Genomic DNA, 13,204 nt, shown 5'->3' with positions numbered 1-13,204 from the left:
ATATACCTTAGCCTCACCGGGCTCAAACCATCCGATGGGAGAACGACATCGCCGACCATATAAAGCCTCAAATGGAGCCATATCGATAATGCACTAATAACTGTTATTGTAAGCAAACTCAGCCAAAGGTAAGAATCGATCCAACTTCCCTCCAAAGTCAATCACACATGCTCTGAGCATGTCCTCCAAGATCTGAACTATCCGCTCCGACTGCCCATTGGTTTGTGGATGAAATGTTGTGCTGAGCTCTACACAGGTCTCCAACTCACTCTGTATAGATCTCTAGAAATGCAAAGTAAACTGAGGGCATCTACCTGATATGATGGAAATAGGCACACCATGCAACCGAACTATCTCCTGAATATAAGTCTGGGCTAACCTCTCTAAAGTATACGTAGTCACAACTGGAATGAAGTGTGTCGACTTGGTCAACCTATCCACAATGACCCAAAATGCATCAAACTTCCGCAAGGTCTGCGGCAACCCAACTTCAAAGTCCATAATAATGCGCTCCTATTTCCATTCCGATGTAGTCATCTGCTATAGTAGGCCACCTGGCCTCTAATGCTCATACTTAACCTGCTAGTAATTTATGCACCTAGATACATACTCAACTATGTCTTTCTTCATCCTACGCCACCAATAATGCTGCTCAGGTCAAGATGCATCTTCGTAGCATCTGGATGAATGGAATACCGAGAACTATGTGCCTCCTCTAGAATCCTTTCCCTCAAGCCATCGATATTAGGAACACATAGGTGACCTTGGAGTCGTAGAACACCATCCTTGTCGCTAGAAATCTCCTTGGCACCACCTTGTAGTATCGTCTCTCTGAGAACCATCAAGTGCGGATCATTAAACTGTCGAGCCTTGATCTGCTCCAATAGTGAAGATTGGGCAATGACGCATGTAAGAACTCGGCTGGGCTCTAAAATGTCCAACCTCACAAGTCTGTTAGCGAAGGACTGATTATCCAAAGCTAGTGGCCTCTCCTCTACTGAAATGAATGCCAAGCTACCCAAACTCTCTGCCTTTCTGCTCAAGGAATCTACGACCATATCAGCCTTGCTCGGATGATAAAGAATGGTAATATCATAATCCTTCAGCATCTCAAGCCATCTGCGGTGCCTCAAATTGAGATCCATTTGATTGAACAAATGTTGCAAGCTGCGATGATCAGTGTAAACCGCACAAGACATGCCTCCAGATCTTAAGAGCATGAACAATCGTGGCTAACTCTAAATCATGCACTGGGTAATTCTTCTCATGGATCTTCATCTTACAGGAAGCATATGCAATAACTCACCCATCCTGCATCAATACACAACCCATGCCAACGCGTGAAGCATCACAATACATCTTATACATCCCTGAATCGGAAGGCAACACTAGAATCGTTGTTGTAGTCAAAGTTTTCTTGAGCTTCTAAAAGCTCACCTCACAATCATCGGACCAACGAAACGGAGCACCCTTCTGGGTCAATCTAAGTCAAAGGTGTTGCAATAGATGAAAATCCATCCACAAACCGACAATAATAACCTGCTAACCCCAAGAAGCTCCTAATCTCAATCGCCAAAGTGGGACGAGGCCAACTTTGAACTGCCTCAATCTTCTTGGGATCTACCTTAATACCCTCGCCTGATATAATATGTCCCAAGAATGCTACAGAATCTAGCTAAAACTCATACTTGGAGAACTTAGCATATAGTTTCTATTCCCGCAATGTCTAAAGCACCACTCTCAAATGTTGCTTGTGCTCCTCCATGTTGCGCAAGTAGATCAAAATGTCATCAATGAAGACAATGACAAACGAATCAATGTGCGTCCTGAACACCCTGTTCATCAAATCCATAAATGCCACTAGGCGTTAGTCAAGTCGAAGGACATCACTAGAAACTCATAATGGTGATATCTAGTATGGAAAGCAGTCTTCGGAACACCTGAGTCCTGAATTTTCAACTGATGGTATCCCGATCTCAAGTCGATCTTAGAGAACACACTAGCACCCTGCAATTGGTCAAACAAGTCATCAATGTGTGACAATGGGTACTTATTCTTGATGATAACTTTGTTCAACTGGCGGTAATCAATGCACATCCGTATAACCCCATCTTTTTTCTTCAAAAATAAAGCTGGTGCACCCCAAGGTGACACACTTGGTCTAACAAACCCCTTTGCTAGCAACTCCTCAAGCTGCTTCTTCAACTCTTTTAATACTTTTGGAGCCATATAGTACGGTGGGATACATGTAGGCTGGGTACCTGGAGCCAAATCAATACAGAAATCGATATTACGATCTGGTGGCATGCCTAGAAGGTCAGAAGGAAACACATCAGCGAACTCCCAGACTACTGGAACTGAATCAATCGCCAGAGTCTCTACGGCAGTATCCCGAACATAAGCTAGCTAAGCCAAACACCCCTTCTTGACTATATGCCAAGCCTTCACAAAAGAGATAACCTGACTAGATGTACTGATAGACGAACCCTTCCACTCTAATCTAGGAAACTCTGGCATCGCTAAGGTAATAATCTTGGCATGGAAATCAAGGATGGCATGATATGGGGATTGCCAGTCCATGCCTAAGATGACCTTAAAGTTGGCCATATCAAGTAACAAAAGATTTGCTCTAGTCTCGTAACCACAGAATGTGACCACAAAAGAACGACAGATCTGATCCACAACAACCAAATCGCCCACAAGAGTGGACATATAAGTAGGAGTACCCAAGGTCGTACAAGGAATATCCAGGAAATGAGCAAATAGAGATGACACATATGAATAGGTAGACCCTGGATCCAATAATACCGAAGCATCCCTACCGCAGACAGAAATAATACATATGATCACAGCATCTGAGGCTACTGCATCTGGTTTGGTCGAAAAAGCATAAAACCTAGCTGGAGCGCTGACTGGCTGGCCTCCGCCTCACTGAACAGTAGCTGGCTGACCTCCCCCTACCTGGCCTCCCCCTCTAGGACGTCCCCTACCTGCCTACCCTCGCATCTAGGCAATTGGATGGCTGGTGCTGTAACCATGGGCTAATGACCCAACTGTACGGCCTCACCCCGAAGTGTAGGATAAAATCTCTTTATGTGACCCGGATCCCCACACTCGTAACAATCCCTCGATATTATAGACTGATGCCCCGAAGTTTAACCCTGGTAGCCTGAATACCCACTGGAAGAACCCTGAATAGCTGGTGGGTGGTAAGAAATCTCTAGCATGGCGCTAAAATAGGGTCGCGCTGGAACACCCCGAGGAGGTGGTGGTGCTGGATATATGGGCCTGCTAGGCAGACCCCTCCCAAACTGACCCCTGACCCCTGTCGGGGCACCTTTAAACTCTCTAGAAAAATGGAACCTCATGTCCCGTTGCATCTGCTTTCTACCCCTCTAACGGTAACCCTTAATCCTCCGAGAAATCTCCACTACTAGCCGATAAGAAGTTCTTATCTCAACCTCCCGGACCATACTAACCTGAATACCAAAGTGCAACACCGCAACAAACCTCTGCACTCTATCTGCATTAGTAGGGAGTATCATAAGTGCATGGAGAGACAACTCAGAGAATCTTTCCTCATAATCGGTCACTAACATTTGACCATGCTGGAGCTGCTCAAACTAACAACACAACTCTTTCCTTTGAGTGGGTGGGATATACCTATCCAAGAAAAGGCATGTAAACTAGTACCAAGTCATGAGAGAAGAACCTGCTGGTCTACCAAGAAGATAAGACTTCCACCATCTACGGGCCCTGCCCTCCAGCTGAAAGGTAGTGAAATCCACCCCGTGGAACTCCAATATACTCATGTTGTGCAGTCTGTCCCTGCACTTATCAATGAAGTCCTAGGGATCCTCATGTCACTCACCTCCGAAAATAAGAGGGCGCAGCCTAGTCTATCTATCCAAAAGCTATTGTGGCTCGCCGATCGCAATTAGTCTGGGCTCAAGTATGGTTACTGCTATTGGTTGGGCCACACCCACTGGTAGTGCGCCCGAGGTATGATATACAACATATGCATGCCTAGGAGCTTGAGTAATAGTGGTCTATGCTCCCCCTCCCGCCTGCGATATGGCTGGGTCTACTGGAAATAAATCAGCATGGGTCATAGTATCCATGAACCGCAACATATGGCCCATAACCTCCTGAAAACCTGGTACTGACGTGAAATCGACCAGGGTTGGCTCTGCTACGGGCACCTCGCCCTACTCTTCTATAGTGTGATCCTTCCACTAGGTCCGCTGGTGGTATAACTGGGCAACTCTAGGACGTCCTCGTCCCCTACCTGGGGCTGGTGCCCTCCCCTGACCTCTGCCTCGACCTCTAGCAACAGGGGGACTAGCTCCTCTCGGGTCCGAAACATATGTCGTGCGCATTCTCACCATTTGTGAGAGAATAAGAGAAAGACACTTAGTATAACATTAGCTGCACTATAGGAGATGAAGAAAGAGTAGTTTCCTACCACCTTATAGCCTCTCGAAGTTAAGTACGGACGTCACCGCACCGATTCGCAAGACTCTATTAGGCCTGTCCATAACTTGTGAGACCTACGTGAACCTAATGCTCTAATACCATGTTGTCATGACCCAATTCTATTATAGGCTATGATGGCGCCCAGCACCGTTGCTAGGAAAGCCAATAGTGAACAATCTTGTGATTTCCCTTTTTAAATAGGTTTTCCAAGTAATTAACTTTCCATAATCTTAATGATTTAATAAATAACATATTTAAAAATAATTAAAATGAAAGAATTTGAGTACAATCATAGCCATATAAATAAAATCAAAACCACCAGTCTACTAGTGTGTATGCCAAGACTTGGTGTCACAAGTGTATGGGCTACTAGCAGAATATACAAAGATTACTAGTCTACTGTCTAAAATTAAATAGACAGAACAATAAACAAAAGAAAGACTGCGGTTGTTGCTGAATAGCTCGGAAGGGCAGCTCACCGTGTAGTCTCGTAGCAAGAATCAAGTATGTGCGCCGGGCTGTTATCCAGATGCACATGTGCCTCAAATCATGCACATTAAGTGCAGAAGTGTAGCGTGAGTACCTAAACAACATGTACCAAGTAAGTATCCAGTCTAACCTCAAAGAAGTAGTGATGAGGGGTCGACTTCGACACTCACTATGGGCCAACAATATAATGATATGAAATTCTAATTAAATATGATATAAATAAATGATAATAGAACTCAGAGCAAGGAATAAATAAACAATCCTTTCACCATTAGTTAGTTCTAAATCACTTCCCTTATTTTAACCATTTAACCTTTCAATCCATTGGAACAATATCAAATATAATAGGGCTACCAATATTATTACGCACGAATTACGCCGAGGAAGTACGGTCCGATCGATATATACATATACATATATTGTGTGCACTATGGAGGGTCGAACAGCATGAACCATAGATGTATCTATTAACCTACTGAGGCGAACGGCCCGCTCCTATGAGAGTAGTAGAATTTACCCCGCTAGTTGAATATACTTGCGACCCGGTTGAACATAGATTTCTCAAATTATCACAATATCCCTCAATTCTTTTCAAAATAAGAAATTCAACTAGTAACTTTTAAAATCTTGAAATCCTCAACCTCCGCTCTATTCAAGGTAACTAATAAGCATAACTAAATAAAGGTGTCAACAAAGCATGGTGTAACCCTAAGACTACCCGGACATAAGCATGACTAGTAGCTACGTACAGACTCTCATCACCTCGTGCATACGTAGCCCCCGCAAATCGAAGCACATATTAATTAAGTTTACATATGTGGTAAATTCCCTCTTACAATGTTAGAAAAGAGACTTACCTCGCCTCAAAGCATACTTTCCGGTTCAAAATTGTGTATGAACCCTCAACTTGGTGCTAAACGACTCAAAACTAGTCAAATATTATATAAAATAATCAATACATGTTTAAAAGTTCATATCCTAACTATGAAAGTGATTTCCCAAGCCTATTTGAAGAATCCCTAAAATTCACCCCCGGGCTCACGTGCCCGGATTCCGGAAATTTTCGAAGAAAGTTGTTACCCATAACCTCATGAACTTAAATGCATGATTTTTACTAAATTCCATAACAAATTTCGTGGTTAAATCTCATTTTTATCAAAAACCTAGGTCTTCACCTAAACTCATAATTTTCACTAATTTATATATTGTAATCTACCTATAAACTATGTATTTAACACACATTGTATAGAAATTACTTACCTCAAAGTGCTAGGTGAAATCCCATCTCTAAGAGCTCCAAATATCGCCCAACAATGGAATAAATGAGCCAAAAATGACTAAGTCCATCATTAAATGGGATTATGCCTACTACGATTTTGCACCTGCGGAGGGACTTCCGCTTCTGCGGTCAAAAATCCACTTCTGTGGCGCAAGCCAAGCCACTAGCCATTGCACCAGCGAAGCTGGGCCGCTCCTGTGCAACCGTTGTTGCAACCATTTCTTTCGCGCCTGCGGACACTGCCGCTTCTGTGGTCACAGCCTTCGCACCTGCACCTTCGCAGATGCGCTAAATTCCTCGCTCCTATGGATCCTGGGCAGCCTTGGCTTTTCCGCTTCTACGGCTCGTGGCTTGCACTTGCGGCTAGCCAAGTGCAGGTGCGGTTATAGCAGTAGCTGGGAGCTTCAGCTGTTGCTCCCAAATTCCAACTTGGTCCGAGCCTCGTTCGATTAATACCTGGGGCCCCTGAGGCCCCTCCTGAACATACCAACAAGTTTGGAATCATAAAACGGACTCCCTTAAACTCTCGAAATGCACCAAACAACATTAAAACTAAGAATAACACCTCAAACCAATTGAATCAAAAACATGAACTTCAAGTTCTTCAATTTACTCCCGATGTGCTGAAACGTACTTAAAATACTCAGAATGACACCAAATTTTGCATGCAAGTCTTAAATGACATTACGGAACTATTCCCAGTCTAGGAATCCCATTTGGACCTCGATATAACCAAAACTATTCCAAACCAAATTTAGAGAACTTCTAAAACCTTCAAAGAACAAACTTTCACTATTAGGCGCCAAAGTGCTCCCGGGTCATCCAAAACTCAATCCGAACTTATGCCTAAGTCCGTAATCATCATACCAACCTATTGGAACCGTCAAATCCTGATTTCGGGGTCGTTTACTCAAATATTGACCGAAGTAAACCTTAGACTTTTAAGCCAACCTTAAGGAACCAAATGTTCCAATTTCAACTCGAACCCTTCCAAATCCCGAACTAACCATCCCCACAATTCATAAACCAGTTAAAGCACATACGACAAGTCTTATTTAGGGAAATGGGGTTTTAGAAAGCAAAATAACCGGTCGGATCGTTACAATGAGTCATTCATCTATATATTTTCTAATTCTAGGAGAAGGATTAGGGTTAGGATTACTACAAGTAGCACCTTTACTACTTTTTAAATAGGACGGTTATGCCAAATACCTTTATAGGAGTCATAATTTAAATACGAAAATAAATTAGAAAAGTTAACAAAAAAATTAAACACAAAAATGAAACACGAAAATAAAACAGGTAAAGTAAACAAAAACATTAAGCACTAAAATGATAAGCAAAAATTAAATATTAAAATTAGGATATGAAATAAGTGTACAGTGATTAGATATTGAAATTTGAAGAAATTGCCAAAAAATTGCTTCAAATACTTGATGAATTAATTTGAAACTTGAAGATTGCTCCAAAAATTTGCCCAAATACTTGAAGCGTAAATGATTATGAGAAAATTGATAGAAGAATATAGATAGAATGTAAGAGATTTGAGAGAGAATGATTAATCTTTGTGGGAAAATGAACAAAGATGTGGGGTATTTATAGTTAAAAATATGGCCAAAGTATAATTTAATAAACTTAGGATTAAATTAAAGTTGGGGGGGTATTGGGGCCAAAAATGACTGTTTATAGCTGTTGTCAACGGTTAATTTTGAAAAAATACCGTTGGCAATTGAATCTTTTTTGAAAAATAAAATAAAATCACGCGGGCTGGCGGGATGGGACCTTAACGGGACGGCCTACCGGGACAAAGAGTAAGCAATAGAAAACAAGGACAAAGCGTGACTCCAAGTTGTAGAGTGCGGACGCCGACATGTATAACTTGAAGTCTCCGATATGGAAACTCTACTCACTGGTGCCTAGCCTGGTATGAGGTACCTGGATCTGCACAAAAAGATGTTCAAAAGCGTAGTATGAGTATACTACAACAGTACCCAGTAAGTATCAAGCCTAACCCCGGTAAAGTAGTGACGAGGTCAGGTCAAGACACCTACTAGGATAAGAATAAGAAATTGAACATGTATAATACAGTCTAAGAATGTAAACAAGGAAAAAGAGGCAATAAGGAAATACAACAAGATAGCTTGCAACTGAATTGAAAGTAATAAATGCAACAAGGAACATAAGAACATCAAGAAAACAATGCGTACAAATATAAGTGAGGTAAATGAGAGCTAACAACAAGAATCACAACCGAGGTACCACCTCGTAATCTCATATCACAATCATAATCATAATCTTTCATTATATCAAAGCGGGAGCCTTATATTTAGTTTTGAAAATTATTTTTCCTGAAACAGCTACCCACGTTTTAACTCATCTTATCACACCGCGTGGCTTCAAGTAGTTCCCCTACTAGCAAGACGCGTATCAAGCCCACCTTATCTAACTGCATGTGTATTAACCCTTATCCTTATACCACCGCATGCATATCAATATCATAGCTCGTACCTCAAGTTCCCAAATGTCACAACTTGCCAAAGAATCAACAATATGAATGTTTCCACAATAAATAGCCTAGGGCTCAACCACAATTTGTACTAGAGTCTCAACAATAGCAACTGAAAGGGAATAGCTCAACAAGAATGGCATTTCAACAATTTACAACTTTCCCTCAATGTCATCACGGCTTTTACAACTTCAACACCAACACTCAACAATAAGATATTCTAAGAAATAACAACTTCAAGTAAGGTAACTCAACAGTTGAATAATTAACAAGGCAATAAGGAAACAATAACTACAACTAGACATGACAAAGCAAATAACAAGTAAAATGGGACAAGTATTAAAAATGTCAAATAAAGCATGTAAGGATAGATTAACGATGATAGATATAACATGTTATGACAATTATATTGAAGGCATGAAAAGAATCTATATTGCTTAAACCGGTCAATTACCACATATAGCCCCTGCACCTACTCGCCACTTTGCGTACACTGCTTTAGCGTACCACAAATGACACAAAACAACTCAAATCTTAAGGGGTAATTCCCTCACACAAAGTTAGGCAAGAAACTTTACTCAATAAAGCTAACTCAATCCACTAGTAGGCCTTTTCCGCGAATATCCGACTCCGAACGGCTCGAATCTATAGTAACTTTATATCATAAATACAAACGATAATAAAATTGCAATCTTTAAAGAAAATTAAAATGTCAACTCAAAAGGTCAATCCCGGGCCCGTGTCTCGGAACCTGACCAAACTTACCAAATTTGAATACCCATTCAATAACGCGTCCAACCATACTAAAATTATTCAATTTCGACCTTCAAATCCTCAAAATATAGCTTATGAAGTTTTCACAAATTTCTCCAATTTTTCTAGCTCAATACACTAATTAAATGGTAAAAATAATGATGGATTCATGTATAATAATCAAATCCGTGTCAAAATCACTTACACCGATCAACTCCTTGATTATCTCTTCAAAAATCGCCCAAAACCAAGGTCTCTATCTGAAAAAGATGAAAAATGGAACAAAACCCTCGGTTTAGAAATTAAATATATGCCACCCAGTTATTACCTTACGCGATCGCAGAAAAACAAATGCGATGGCTGAGAACAAATTACTCTATCCCACAAAAGCCTCTTACGCGATCGCATGATATCAGTCGCGAACGTGATGGCCGGTCATCCACAGGCTACGCGATCGCGGTCAAGGCCACATGAATGCGATGGATAACATGTGACTCCCAACTGCCTCTCCTTCCTTATACGCGAACGGGGTCCCACGTATGCGTTTGCTATTCACAAGCACCCCAAATTATGCGATCACATCCCTGACTTCGCAAACGCGAAGAGTAAAAATCAGCAATCACTAAGGACTCTACGCGATTGCGGCATATCCTTCGCGAACACGATGAAGGGAACCAAAAACTAATAAACTAGTAATCTCAATTCAAGGACAAAGGGCCCGAACTCAATTTGAAAAAAACTCGGGGCCCCCAGGACCCAGTTCAAACATACCAACAAGTCCTAAAACACGATAGGAACTCGCTTGAAGCCTCAAATCACATCAACAACACCAATACCATAAATCACACATCGATTCAAGCCTAATGAACTTATGAACTTCTAACTTCTAAAACTAAAGCTGAAACATAACAAACCAACTCTGATTGACCTCAACTTTTGCACACAAGTCATAATTGATACAACAGACCTATTCCAACTTTCGGACCAGATATCAACAAAGTCAATTCTAGGTCAAACTTCTCAATCTTCCAAACCTTCAACTTTCCAACTTCTGCCAATCTAAGCAAAAATGGCCTATGGACCTGAAAATCAATATCGGGACATATGTCTAAGTCCAAAATCACCATACGAAGCTATTGGAACCATCAAAACTCTATTCCGGAGTTGTCTATATAAAAGTCAAACTCCGGTCAACTCTTTCAACTTAAGCTTCCAACTTTTGGACTAAGTGTCCCAATTCACTCCGAACCTCACCCGAAAACAAACCAACCACCCCGGAAAGTCACATAACCACAATATAACATAGATGAGGCAATAAATAGGGGAACGGGCTAAAATACTCATAACAACCAGCCAGATCGTTACATCCTCCTCCTCTTAAAACAAACGTTCTTCCTCGAACGAGTATAGAAACATACCTGAAGTGATGAAAAGATGAGTACAAAGACTAAGCATATCATGCTCGGTCTCCCAAGTCACCCCCTCAATTGGTTTACCCCTCCACTGAACCTTCACTGAATCAACGTTCTTTGACCTCAATTTTCGGACGTGCATGTCTAAGATGGCCACCGGCTCCTCAAAATAAGGCAAATCTTTGTCAAATTGGACTGAGCTTAAATCTAAAACATGGGACGAATCACTGTGATACTTCCAGTGCATGGAAACATGTAACACCAAATGAACTGCAGATAGACTAGGTGGCAATGCAAGCTTGTAGGACACCTCTCCCACTCACTCCAGGATCTCAAAAGGTCTGATATACCCAAAGCAAGACTCGTTCTCCAACCATGAATGCAACATTACGAACCTTCCTATCTGCATAACTCTTCTATCTAGATTGGGTTGCACAAAACTGATCCTGGACCAACTTGATCTTCTCCAAGGCATCTCGAACCAAATCTATGCCTAATAACGTAGCCTCTCCCAGTTCAAACCAACCAACTGGAGAACGACACCGTCTCCAATATAGGCCCCCATAAGGAGCCATCTGGATACTCGATTGGTAGTTGTTGTTGTATGCAAACTCCACAAGTGACAAGAAGTTATCCTAAGAACACCCGAAATTCATAACATAGGCACAAATCATATCCTCCAATATCTAAATAGTGTGCTCAGATTATCCGTCTGTCTGGGGGTGGAATGCTACACTTAACTCAACCTGTGTGCCTAACTTATGTTGAATGGTTCTCCAGAAGCGTGATATAAACTGTGTGCCCTGGTCAGAGATGATGGATACCGGCATGTCATGACATCGGACAATCTTGTAGATATAGATCTAAGCCAGCTGCTCTGAAGAATAAGTAGTCATTACGGGTATAAAATGAGCCGACTTGGTCAACCTATCCACAATCACCCTACAGCGTCAAATATTTTCTGATTCCATGGTAACACACACCCATTTCCACTCGGGAATCACAAGTTTCTAAAGCAACCCACCTGGCCTTTGATGCTCATACTTCACTTGCTGACAAATTAGGCACCGAGCTACATACTCCACTATGTCTTTCTTCATTATTCTTCACCCATAATGTTGCCTCAAATCCTAATACATCTTACAGCACCCAGATTAATTGAGTACCGCAAACTGTCGACCTCCTGAAGAATCGACTCATGTAACCCATCCATATTGGGCATACATAACCAGCCCTGCATCCGCAACACACCGTCATCTCCAATAGAAACCTCTTTTGCATGGATGTGTTATATTATGTCCTTAAAGAAAAAGCAAATAGGGGTTGTCATACTGACGCTCTCCGATGCGATCATATATAAAAGACTGAAAAACCACGCAAGAAAGAATTCGACTGGGCTTCGAAACATCTAATCTAACAAACTGGTTGTCTAAGGCCTGAACATCCAATGCTCATGGCATCTCCGCTGTTGGTAGATATGCTAAACTACCCAAGCTCTCCGCCTTTCAACTCAAGGCATCGACTACCACATTGGCCTTCCCATGATGATATAGAATAGTGATATCATAGTTTTTAAACAACTCTAACCACCTTCACTGCTGCAAGTTAAGATCCTTCTGTTTGAACAAATGTTGGAGACTTCGATGTTCGGTATAGACCTCACAAGGGACACCGTACAAATAGTGCCGCCAAATCTTCAAGGAATGCACAATAGCTGCTTTTCCAAGTCATGGACATGACAGTTCTTCTCATGAACCTTCAACTATCGATATGCGTAGGCAATCACCCTACTATCTTGCATCAACACCGCGCCAAGGATAACACGTAACGCATCACAGTACACAATATAAGACCCCGAACCCGTAGGCAATACCAACACTAGGGTTGTAGTCAAAGCAGTCTTGAGCTGCTGAAAGCTCTCCTCACACTCCTCAAACCATCTGACAGGAGCACCCTTCTGGGTCAATCTAGTCATAGGTGTAGCAATGGAAGAGAAACCCTTTAGGAAACGGCGGTAATACCCGACCAAACCAAGAAAACTCCAGATCTCACTAGCTAAAGACGGTCTGGGCCAACCCTGCACTACTTCAATCTTCTTCGGATCTACCTTGATCCCCTCACTCGACATAACATTACCCAAAAACACCACCGAATCAAGCCAGAATTCACACTTTGAGAATTTGGCATACAACTTCTTTTCTCTTAAGGTCTGGAGCACAATCCTTAAATGCTGCTCATGATCCTCCCAGCTACAGAAGTACACAAATATTTCATCAATAAACCCAATGA

General features: G+C 41.8%; 1 protein-coding gene across 1 annotated transcript; it reads right to left on the bottom strand.

The window, feature by feature from the left end:
• Positions 1–626: 626 nt before the first annotated feature.
• On the bottom strand, positions 627–1,199 carry LOC138879525 (uncharacterized). Its single transcript, XM_070159143.1, has one exon. The coding sequence runs from the start codon at positions 1,197–1,199 to the stop codon at positions 627–629; it is 573 nt and encodes a 190-aa protein (XP_070015244.1).
• Between the last annotated feature and the right edge of the window lie 12,005 nt (positions 1,200–13,204).

Source organism: Nicotiana sylvestris, chromosome 10, assembly GCF_000393655.2.
Source record: "Nicotiana sylvestris chromosome 10, ASM39365v2, whole genome shotgun sequence".
Taxonomy (NCBI): domain Eukaryota; kingdom Viridiplantae; phylum Streptophyta; class Magnoliopsida; order Solanales; family Solanaceae; genus Nicotiana; species Nicotiana sylvestris.
This window is presented reverse-complemented; position numbering and strand designations above follow the sequence as displayed.

What these genes read in the sequence shown, in the direction of transcription:
- LOC138879525 (XM_070159143.1), bottom strand. Translation starts at nt 1,199, where the DNA reads ATGTCTTGTGCGGTTTACACTGATCATCGCAGCTTGCAACATTTGTTC.